At 33.9% G+C, this 11,176-nt stretch overlaps 2 protein-coding genes across 4 annotated transcripts; both read right to left on the reverse strand.

The window, feature by feature from the left end:
* Window positions 1-277: 277 nt before the first annotated feature.
* Window positions 278-4,442, reverse strand: LOC110631472 (uncharacterized). Its single transcript, XM_021779311.2, has 11 exons — window positions 4,092-4,442; window positions 3,777-3,872; window positions 3,528-3,682; window positions 3,312-3,405; window positions 3,023-3,093; window positions 2,776-2,882; window positions 1,908-2,029; window positions 1,563-1,651; window positions 1,412-1,471; window positions 868-972; window positions 278-741 (listed from the first exon to the last, which is right to left on the reverse strand). Exons 1-11 carry the CDS (start codon window positions 4,267-4,269, stop codon window positions 625-627), a joined length of 1,194 nt encoding a protein of 397 aa, XP_021635003.2. The 5' UTR covers window positions 4,270-4,442; the 3' UTR covers window positions 278-624.
* A 1,131-nt stretch (window positions 4,443-5,573) lies between these two features.
* LOC110631476 (E3 ubiquitin-protein ligase MIEL1) lies at window positions 5,574-9,241 on the reverse strand. Of its 3 annotated transcripts, none has more exons than XM_058136819.1 (13): window positions 8,999-9,241; window positions 8,698-8,858; window positions 8,512-8,599; window positions 7,798-7,854; window positions 7,661-7,693; window positions 7,470-7,547; window positions 7,250-7,293; window positions 7,109-7,149; window positions 6,828-6,910; window positions 6,654-6,745; window positions 6,484-6,553; window positions 6,301-6,342; window positions 5,574-5,896 (listed from the first exon to the last, which is right to left on the reverse strand). In XM_058136819.1, exons 2-13 carry the CDS (start codon window positions 8,751-8,753, stop codon window positions 5,771-5,773), a joined length of 810 nt encoding a protein of 269 aa, XP_057992802.1. In that variant the 5' UTR covers window positions 8,754-8,858; window positions 8,999-9,241; the 3' UTR covers window positions 5,574-5,770. The 3 variants fall into 3 exon arrangements, with proteins under 3 accessions (XP_057992802.1, XP_057992803.1, XP_021635008.2); XM_058136820.1 differs by having other exon boundaries at window positions 8,981-9,241; XM_021779316.2 differs by lacking the exon at window positions 8,999-9,241 and having other exon boundaries at window positions 8,698-8,974.
* Window positions 9,242-11,176: the final 1,935 nt, after the last annotated feature.

Below are 11,176 nucleotides of genomic sequence, written 5' to 3' on the forward strand. Positions count from 1 at the left end.
TTACTTAATAACTTTTTAATAAAATATTTTACTTAAGACATAAAAGTTAATCTTAAGATCTAAATTAATAATTATCTCTTTTAAATATTAATAATATTTAATTCTTAATCTTTTAAACACATCCTTATAATAATAATAATAATGAACTGGAACCAACTCCGGGATGGTTGGGCAGCGATATAATAATAATGCGCCGAAAAAAATTTTAATTAGCACAAACGACGGAAGGATGCTCTGCTGCCCCACCCTGGGATCCACAGAGAACCACAATTCAATGTGAAAGTGAAGGAACAATTAATATTTTGAGAGTTGAAACATAGATGCCGAATACAACTAAACATCATCTTTGGTTCCTCCAATGTCTATTCCTGAGTTCAAAAAATGAAAATGTCAACTTTTGACAGAAAATTGAACAGGGCACAACTGATTGGCCCTAATGACTTGCAATCATGAACAGTAATCCACTATTCTATACTTCTCTTGCCAGATCAAAGGATGCTAACAATATCTTGTGTAGACAGGTAATTATTGAATTGCTTGTCATAATGTTGAAATGGCTGATTCTCCTTCATTCAACAGCGACTACAGAAGTTTCAGAATGCCATGCTCACATGTTTTGACAATTCAGGATGGAATTTCTTCTTTACTCGTTAGATCTTCCAAATTGACATTCAACTCTAAGCCCATGTTTAATAGACCGACGATGGCAGGTATGTCTGATTTCAAGGCAGCAGCTACTGCCTGATCAATCACATAATAATTGGAAAGGCACCATGTAAATTTAGATTCTAAAACACATACAACCCAAAATGATAGAATTTTTTGTAGTAGTCAAAATTCACATAAAATTATTAGCAAACATCATACCTTCTTATTCTCCTCTGGCTGGTGCTTAACTACATCCAAAGGCCACTCACTGACTAGTTTCTGAAGTTGAACGTTAACTCCAGACTTCTTGGCGTCAGGTAAAGTCTGCAAGCACATAGAGTAAATTTGTATCTTATAGAACTCTATAAAAGAACATCATACCAAAAGAAAAGGTTTCAACCCTAAACCATATGTTTCTGATTACTCATTCAAATTCACAAGTACAAAAAGATTATCTGAGTTATTTTAAGGCTTTCAATATCTTTTCCCTAATGCTACAAGATGTTGGCTAAACTTGATGACATTCAAGATATCAGCAAAGGCAAAATTTTTATCTTTAATTGATTTGATTTAGAAAAAATTTAGCTATTTGTTGAACTCCCCTGTCCTCCCTTTCTCCCCCTTTCCTTTCCCTTGTTCTCTTTCAGAGGAAAAAAGAGGGAAAAAAAAAACCTTCGAAAGGGATTCTGGGTGACCAGCTTTTTTGGGTCAGGGAATCTACCAATCTAATATAAAGTTATAAACAACAGGTAATCATATGCACCTGATTAAGGACTTGAATGACAGCAGCAGCATCCTCAAGCTTATGTTCTAGTATTAGACCCTGCAAAATCAGGCACAACTGAACACTTGAAAATTCTCTCTTCACACATGTGAGATTCACACAAGCAACTGGATGACATAAGATCAATTACCTTGGCACATGAAAAAGCACTCACAAGAGTGTGCTGTTGCATTAACTCAGATCTCAACTTCTCAATTTGCCATAACGATTCAGTATCTCCTATAAAGAAAAGGTAGAATTCAGGGCTAATCAGAAGAGTTAATCTACACTAGCAATATGCAACAGAAATGTATGATAGAAAGTAACCCCAAAAACCTATTTATTTCTGAAATATGAAGGACTCAATGTTCAAAATGGGAAGCCCAACTAACAACCATTACTAGACCACTAAGAGATGGCAAATAGATATAAAAATATAAATATAAACAATATAAAATTGTGAGTAAGAAAAAGAGAATTGGGAATTCAGAGGGACCTCTTTTGATAGCAAAATCCATCCATATGTCAAATGCAGTTTTTCGTAGTTTTACTCCAGCCTTGAGAAACTTTTTTGAATACTTCGAGATCAACTCCCAATTGCCGGCATTGTAACAAATACTGCAAATGTTAAGTCCAATATCATACTCATAGTTAAAGCAGTTCTAAAGCAATGGGCTAAATACCCAAATCAGCCTTCTAACTTTACTTCAAAAGTCAATTAGACCCTCATGTTTCAATTTGGCTCAATTAGGTCCTCAGAGAATTTAAGATTGAGCAATAAGCCCCATTTCCTCTAAATAAAGGAACATACAGACACGTGAAATAGATGGATATTAGTCTGATATGACATCTGTTGTCTAAAATACATGCAAAATGTGCAGAAAACAAAAATTCCCATATTTAGAATTTGGGGAGTTTTTTTTTGTTTTTGCACCTTTAATGTGTATTTTAGACAACAAACATAATATCGTACTAACATTCCTCCGTTTCATGTGCCTCATGTATTCTAATTTAACGGAAATGGAGCTTAATTGCTTATTCTAGAAATGTACAAGGGTCTTATCGAGTCAAATTGAAATATGAGGGCCATTTTGACTTTTAAGTAAAAGTTGAAGGGCTAAACTGAGCTTTCAACCAAAGCATATAGTAGTCTTTTTGACAAGAAGATATTTTAGTTGAGAAAAATCCATATTCTTTGTGATCAGAAAACATCAAAGACCACTTGTTATTTTTCCAAATCATGGAATCTAGGACTTCAAAAGGAGAGAGCAGGATTTGCATCCAGTAATGCATTCAACCAAACAACAGTTTTTCATATTAAATAATATGTCGAGATATCATATCCAAAATCTAGGTCATTTTACCTGAAAACAATGTCTGCTGTACTAGGTTGTAATGGGATGTTATTCTTTTTCAACAGTTTCATCACTTCAACCATGAAACTTACATTATTGTGTTCCTTAGCATATGACTGCAATCCAATTACAACAAGCATTTAATATTTTATAGATATACAAACAACAACAACTAAGCCTTAATTCCAAACTTTATAGATATACAAAGTAGGAAAAAATTCTGCAACATAAATAAAGAGTCAAACATTACTTATACCAGCAAATGGTTGGCAGAGCCTATGTTAGGAGTCAATCCATATACATTATGCTTCCACAAGGCCATTTTCCCTGCATTTATTGCAACTTATGGTCATGTAATTACATGCTACGCACTACTTTATTAAATAGCTTTCCAAGTGCAAAACTGCAAATATTCAAATGCAGCACCAGTATATATTTTTTTTTCTCCACATGGTTCTTGATAGTATATATGAAACCAATTAAATAAGGAAGAATGAATGACGGAATGTGGTTTCAAAATGAAAAGAATTCCCAAGTATACATACCAAAGTCAATGGCCCCAACTCGAGCACATGCTTTAGTAACTTCACGGCAAAGATGGCAATTAAAATTATCATGTATACGAAGATTCGAAAGCCGCTGCATGGTAAAAGCCACAGGATTCAAACTTCCAAGAATCCACAAATTAAACTCATTCATATATAGATACTCATTAGGGGAGAAGGAAAAACAAGCTTTAAAGCTGTGAGGTCAGGACTAACAAATCTCCGGAGATTCTGCAAACTGTCAAAGAGAAGCTTAATATCCTCATGGTTTTTACAGTTTTCTATCAAAGACCACAACCAAGCATTTGGAGCCATCGTCCGTCTAACATTCACAGATTCAAGAATTTTATCGTAAAGCTCCTTCACAGCCTCTGCATTCAACAAAACAAAACATCCATACCCAGTAAGTCCTTCATAACCAACTCAGTAAGAGGGAAATAAACATAAAGATAAATCAACAAGAACCTGTTGGGGTTCTCTCAGCACTAGTAGCTTCAGTAGAAAATGATGCTTTTGCAGCCCATGAGTTAATTTGTTGTTGCGCCATTAGCAAAGAAGTGCCTTGAAAAGTACATTCGAAATTCAGTACCTTTACACCACAAAATAATTTGCTGGAAAAAGTTCTCACAAATTACTTAACTACACATCTTAATTAACATCATTTCCCATTTTATTTCATTTTTCCCTCTCATTTCCCAAATTTGTTAGCAAAAAAACAAAGCACCAAGAAGAAAATGGAGGCAAATCCCTATTTCATTAAACAAGAGGAACAAAGAGTACCAGAGAAGTAGAGGGACTGGGAAGAAAAAGAGTTGTAATTTTGCCATTGATGAGGAGTGGGAGGAGAAAACGCGATTTGAATATCGTATGGGAGCAACTTATGATTCGCAGCCGACCTAAGGAGAACCAGCGGCTTCAAAACCCTAGCCAGTCGACGCGCGCTTGAGAGGACTTGCATAGCTTTGAATCGCTCCAGTTAAGAGTCACAAGGTTGATTCGGCTTCACGAGTGAACTCAGCGAGAGTGCAGGGAGAGAAGCAGGTAACCAATAAAATGACCAGGGTTTAGAAAGGGGAGAAAAGAGGGTGTGTGCGCGTAGAACGGCGGCCTACCATTGTTCCCTGCACTTGCGTTCGCTAATTTAATTTGATTAAATAAGTAGAAAATTAAGTTTGTACTAAAGCTAAATAAGAGCTTAAAAAAATATTATTTTTTTATAATAAAATATTATTTTTTAAATTTTTAAATATTAGAAATAATTTATTATTTTAATTAATAATAAAATTAAACAAAATTAAAGTACATGATAAATAAAAATTATTTAATATTAAAATTATTATTTTTAATATTTTATTATTAAAAATAAAAAAATAACATTCTAATTTTTTAGAATAGTCTTTTTTATCGTAATTAAAAAAAAATTATCTTTATTTAATCTGGATAGAAAGTATAGAGACTTATTTAATTTTTATTTCAATTTAATTTCTACTTTCTCATTCTCATTTTCATTTTTATTAGAAAATTAAGATAAAAATAAATTTGTTCCAAAAATAAATTTGTTCCAACTTCCTATTTAAACAAAAAAATTGGTATTAAAAATTAAAAATAAAATATATTTCTTTCCTTATTTTAATTTTCCTATTTTTTAAAAAAATTATTTATAAACTTAAAAATAAAATATAAAAAAAATAATATTTAATATCTCTATAAAATAATCTAATTATCTACGCATCATCATCTCAAAGATTAAAAAATAAATCCTTATTGTCTTTAAGAAATTGATGCTTAATTGAGTGTATTTACACATCAATTCCCACGTGAGAGGCAGGGTAAGCATCTCGCAAGATGAATGCAGATAATCATTTTATTTATATTAAAATTTTAAATATTATTATAATAATATTATAATAATTTTTCAGCTTTTTAAAGGAAATACACACTCAGAATTTAAATTTTTAATCTCATCCATTATAGATAGGCATTCATCTACCAACTCAATCAAGGGTCATATATGATGAACATAGAAAATTTAGTATCATCAGAACTTCTCGCCAACGATTAGCAATGCTTTTCCCAGGTTATTGAAGATGTCACAGGGGGAACAACTATTGCACAGCCCAACCAGTTATCCAAAACAATCACTGAGAATTCATAGTAAGGAAACAACATTCCTGTATATGGATTGCTGTATATGTAATGTCTACATCAACCCAGAGACTTAATACCAGGGTTTTAATTCTGTAAATTGGAGGAAGAATAACCTGAGAAAAACGTTTCTGAGGCATCAATGCAAATGCTACAGTTGAATCATGTTGTAATGGTACAGAATTCTGTTTAATAAGCAATAATCATTGAAAATGCTAGAGCTGCAATTATGTGTACACCATTTGTTTTATGCTTGGGATGCAAGCTCTCAATGCTCTTACATGGCTGGATATTTTCCCATAACCATAACTCCGTCATTGGGGAAGAACAGGAGGTGCTATTGTGCGGGTATTGTATGATTTGCAGTGGCTGCACTTCTGCCCAATTATGTGGAAGTAGACTTCTGTTGTGTCATTGCAGTCATTACAGAGGATCCAAACCTGCAAATCGTCCTTGCTTTTTAGAGGTCTTTCAGTGAATATTACTTGAAAAGATTAACAATGCAGCCAATTTCAGTGCCACTGATACAAATTACTTGATTCAAACATAGGAGACAGGCTAGCATGACTGATGCAAATCAGATTATATGTAAGTTCACAAGCTTAACTTACATCTATTTTCTATGTAGGTTTTCCTTTTTTGGTAACTCATAATGATGTGTTATGAAAAGTACCCCCAAAATCACATTAAATCCCTGACAGCACATCATATAGCACACTGGTAGACTCTTAGATCAGGGCTGCAGCATTCTTTAAAGCAATACATAGAGGGTAAACTAACTGAACTAGATAGAGTAGATACATAAATCAGGTAAATATATGTTAATAAGGATGGAAGCAAGAACCTTCTTGTAGCGGTAATCCTCAGGCATGATGGTTGCTTCTATCTGAGAATGATTGACAATGAATCAGTGTTGTATCATTTACAGAAAATGTCTTGTGGATAATCCAACCAACAAAAATAACTTTCAAGAACATGCAAACTATTGAAACCACGTGGAGCATATGGGACAACAGTATCTGCCTACCTCCTCATCTATTCTCTTCCAGGTTTTGGACATGTCAATCACTGATTTGGAGCATATGGGACAACAGTATCTGCCGATTAAAGTTAAAACCAAGTTTTGACTTGAGAATCACAAAAACAAAACTAAAGTACAACTTCCAGAGAACTTACTTATCACGCCAGAGAACTTACTTATCACGCTTTATCATCTCGCAATAACATTCAAAATGCATTGTGTGCCCGCATTTCATTACACTAGTGTCTTTTAGCGAGTCAAACAAGTACTGCAGAAGTATATTATGGAAGGTGTCAGTACATAACAAAAAAGTTAACTTCTCCAGAAGATTAAGCAATCACAACACATACCTCATAACATATGGGGCAGTGGTGGCGCATGGAGTTCTCCACACATGAATGATTACCGCACAGGCTAATTGAATAGCAAGAACCTGCATATACATTAAACATTGTCAGCATACAGGAGATTCTGGCAAAAGGATCTAAATGCATATCAGGAAGGGATGGAATCTACAGTTAAAAAACTAGTATGCATAAGAGCTCCAATGCCATCAGAAGGAAGAAACATAAACTGTAACTAATTGCAAGATGCGCATGAACAGCAAAGCAATGAGGGAGCTAGTGCATACCACACTTATTGCAGTGAAAATAATTCTCAAGGCCACCAACTCTGTTTTACATCACAGACACAGGAATTTAATTTCATGAATTCATTGGCAACATTTAAGGGAGACAAAAAGAACTAACGAACCAAAACTAGGATCACTTACCTACAGATCCCACAATCATCACAATGGAACTGCCCTTTCTCTGTCTGCATCATAGATTACCACAAGCTAACATCAGTTACTAATATCAACTACTCAAGTGATCCGAACATAAGAGAGACTCATAAGTATCTACCAGAAACAAAATAAATATTAGAAACAGCAAAGGAGTAATTTTTCAATAAACCAATATTGATTATTCAATTTCAAAAGGTAAGATTACATCGTCATCGTAGAATTTGCAGACTCCACAGAAGTATTCCCCCATATTGACCCCACAGTTCGTACAAACTTTAGCAACCTGCAATTTAAGTTAATTTGATTTGAGATAACAAAGAAGATTTTAAAAAATTAATAAAAATAAAAAAATAAGAACAAGAAATTTGTGCATTACAAATGTAGAAGTATACACACCGGCTGCTCTGTGTCACAAACTGAACATATTACCTGAAACGTCAATACAAACACCATGGATCTCATCAGTTCCTATTCATAACCCAGTAATTTAAGAACAATTAAATACTAACAGAAAGAGACTTAGATTAACATACTTGCTTGACATCGTAGCGATTGAGCTCGTGCCGATCATAGGGGTTCTTCAACATGCTCTAATGAATAAAACGAAGGGAAGATAAATGATAATCCATATCAGAACAAGGTTCACTTACATATTTACAAGGTAGAAAGACAAGAAGTGCCAAGGAATATTGGCTAGCATGATCCAGCAATTTAAGGCAAAGAAAAATAATTAACAAACACCAAGACCAGCTTAAGCATCCATCCTTAAATGTTCAGAACTACAGATTAAGCAAAATAAAAGGAAACATGTTGTGAAAACAACACCCACACAAAATAAAGAAATTGGTTAGGCGTAAACCTATTCCCCCAAACAAATTCACTTTCAAAAGAAAAAATAATTACAACTATTTTTTTTTTTTGACCCTCAAACACTTCTCCTGAGCTCTTCATAACAAATTCCATGTAATAGCCAACCAACTACATATACATAGACCACTAAAAAAGAAAAACTAATCCTCTTAAAACTCTGATTATTAAAGTTCATACATTAAATTCTACTAAACTTCATAAATTTATTATAATTCCTAATTTCAATTTGACTTGTTCTCTAACAAAACAGAGCCCGACATGCTCCAATGAAGAAGATAAAAGGAAAATATAGATCACCCAGATCAAGACAAGGTATAAAGGAAAAGGATTTGTGCTGAGCGAAAAAGAGAAGAAGGGAAAACAAAGAGAAATAATACCGCGGCCTCGTTGTGACAATGGCGACAAGGGAAGACCTCGTTGCAGCACGGAGCTCGAATCTTGCATCTTCTCCTGTAATGCTCGCATCTATCAAAGAAAAAGAAAAGAAAGTAAATACGAAAACGATAATTGAAGAAGGAAAACAAAGAAAACAGAGGGGGGAAAAAAGGAAATGAACAAAGTACCCATAGCCCATCTTCCCAAAATCAAGACGTCCATTAGATGGGGTGGTGCCTTCCATTAGTTTTGGAGAGAAATGGATAATAGATAGATTTGCGAAGAGAGCGCAGAACAAGGAAGGCTAAAAGCAAAGAAAGCAGTTTCCTTCCTTTGGTTTGTAGCAATCCTGCAAACAAATAAAGAAAGAAAGCAACCCATCATGAGAATACATAACCTTTAGAGTGAAATCAATTCATTTCCCATAAAAAACGTGAGAAGGAAAATAATTTCTGGAATAATGGCATTAACCAAGGCATGGAAGCCCACTTGAAGGATAAGAGGATAAGGTGGGGCGGCAGTGGCTGTTGATGACTTGGCAGGCACCGTAATCTGGGCGAATTGGAAATCGCAACATCGGCAAAACCAAATGTAGAAAAACATCAGCTGTTTGGGCATTTCCACAAACGGTTAGAAGACTCGTCGAGCTACCGTTTTTTACTCCCAACTTGGAGGGAGAGGCCAGAGGAGGGCATGAATCCAATAGAAAACAACAGGTAAATATGGAATTTGACTTTGTAGATGACATATTTGATTATTTCTATACTGGGAGTATAGGGAGAATTACTTTATTTTAATAAAATTATTTATTTTATTTTTAAAAATTACATTAGGCTATTCTTATATTTTTTATGTTTCCTAAAATAGGCAGTGCAGAAAGTAAAATAAAACAATATTTGGAATGTTTTAATTAATAAAACTTTACTGCTTCAATTTTTAATATTTTTTGTGGGGTATGGGCCCGTCCAATATATATATATATATATATATATATATATATATATATATATATATATATATATATTTCTTAGAGTAGACGGCTCATTTTATGTGAGATCATCAATTATGAAGAGACCAGAAGAGATGCTCTTTTCTTTATTAAATTTGCACAGCCGTGCATAGAATTCTGTGCAGCAGTAGTCCGTAGATTGGATCTTCACAACAGCACATTGCACCTATCCGAACTGCACTGCAAGTGGATCGCTGAATTTTAAAAATATATATAAAAATATAAATATTTAGTTTGCCTATTTAAATGACTGAATTATATGCATAAGATCAGATATAGATGCGAATTGCTGATTTCTGTTGTTAATTTAGCATGGTTTGATGGGCAAGAAGGACCCACAATCCTTACGTTTCCAGTTGATTTCGTCATTCTGGTATGGAGTTTTGGATAGCAGAACCAGCAGGCCTCAATCCTCATACAATTGCCTAAAAATAGACCCGTGTGTGTTCATCTCAGCCTCCAAAGCACAACGGAAAAAACTGGCTAAGACACCAAATTACAACCCCATGCAGGGTGCCTCTGCATCCCTTATCACCAGAATAACGGAAATACACAGGCAATTAGAATCTCTCTCCCTCTATAAGAAAGGGAGAGGACAGAATTCTGCCTCACCATATGCATCTTTTCCCTTTCAAGATTCACAGAAATGGGTTGTGGAGAATCAAAACATGCTGTTGCCACAGGAAACACCATAACTCGAAAGAAATCTGATGCCGCTAGCAGGAAAAGCGAAGTCATAAAAACTGTCGATGAAACAAGGGAGAAAGGAAACAAGACTGACTCATTGGTGCGGCAAGAAGGAAGCCAAAATTTAGGCGATGAGAATGTAGTGCCCGTTGCTAATGAATATAAAGAATCGAAAGGAGAAAAAGAAATGAACAAGGAAGATGGTGTTGCTGTTGAAGACCAAGAACCAGCTGGGAGATTGATTTCAAAAGGGTCACCAAATCGATCCTTTTCGTCGAGGAAATTTAAGGATGTGGAGGGATTTACATCTGAGGGAAGGTCTGACGAGTCTGAATATTCCTCTCCACGACTTGGATCAGAAAAGGATAGCTTCTTCAGTGATTGTTCTAAATCGGATGATATTGTGGAGGAGACATTGTCATTAGTTCAAGCAACTGAAAATGGTTTGGAGACTTTGCAGTACGGCAGTGCACAGTGCCAGTAGGCCTGGAGCCGGCCGAAAAACTATACTAAACCAAATTGAAATAAAAAAAGGATTATTACTGTAGAAATTGAATAATATTGTGCTAAATTTAATTTACTATTTTGATTTAATTCTGATTTTTTATGAATTGGAGCTTATCGAGAATGAACTGAAAAACTGAAATTAGACATATTTTTATAATTTTTTAAATATATTATACAGTTTCAATAAATTATATATTTTTATATGAATTAAGGTTGTATATATATGTGTATAACCTAATTTGTCCTTATGTAATTTAATATTAACTTTATTACTTTTAATCATAAATACTTTCTATTCATTAATTACATGATAAATTCACTTTTTATCATATAGTATATTTTTAAGTTAAAAATTATGTAATTGAAAATTATGTATAAGATAATATAAGTTATCTTATTTTTAATTTTAAAAAAATTTTAAACATAATGTACAAAATTTTTTATGAAGTGATTTATTGTTATTT

This window comes from Hevea brasiliensis, chromosome 15 (genome assembly GCF_030052815.1).
Source record: "Hevea brasiliensis isolate MT/VB/25A 57/8 chromosome 15, ASM3005281v1, whole genome shotgun sequence".
Taxonomy (NCBI): domain Eukaryota; kingdom Viridiplantae; phylum Streptophyta; class Magnoliopsida; order Malpighiales; family Euphorbiaceae; genus Hevea; species Hevea brasiliensis.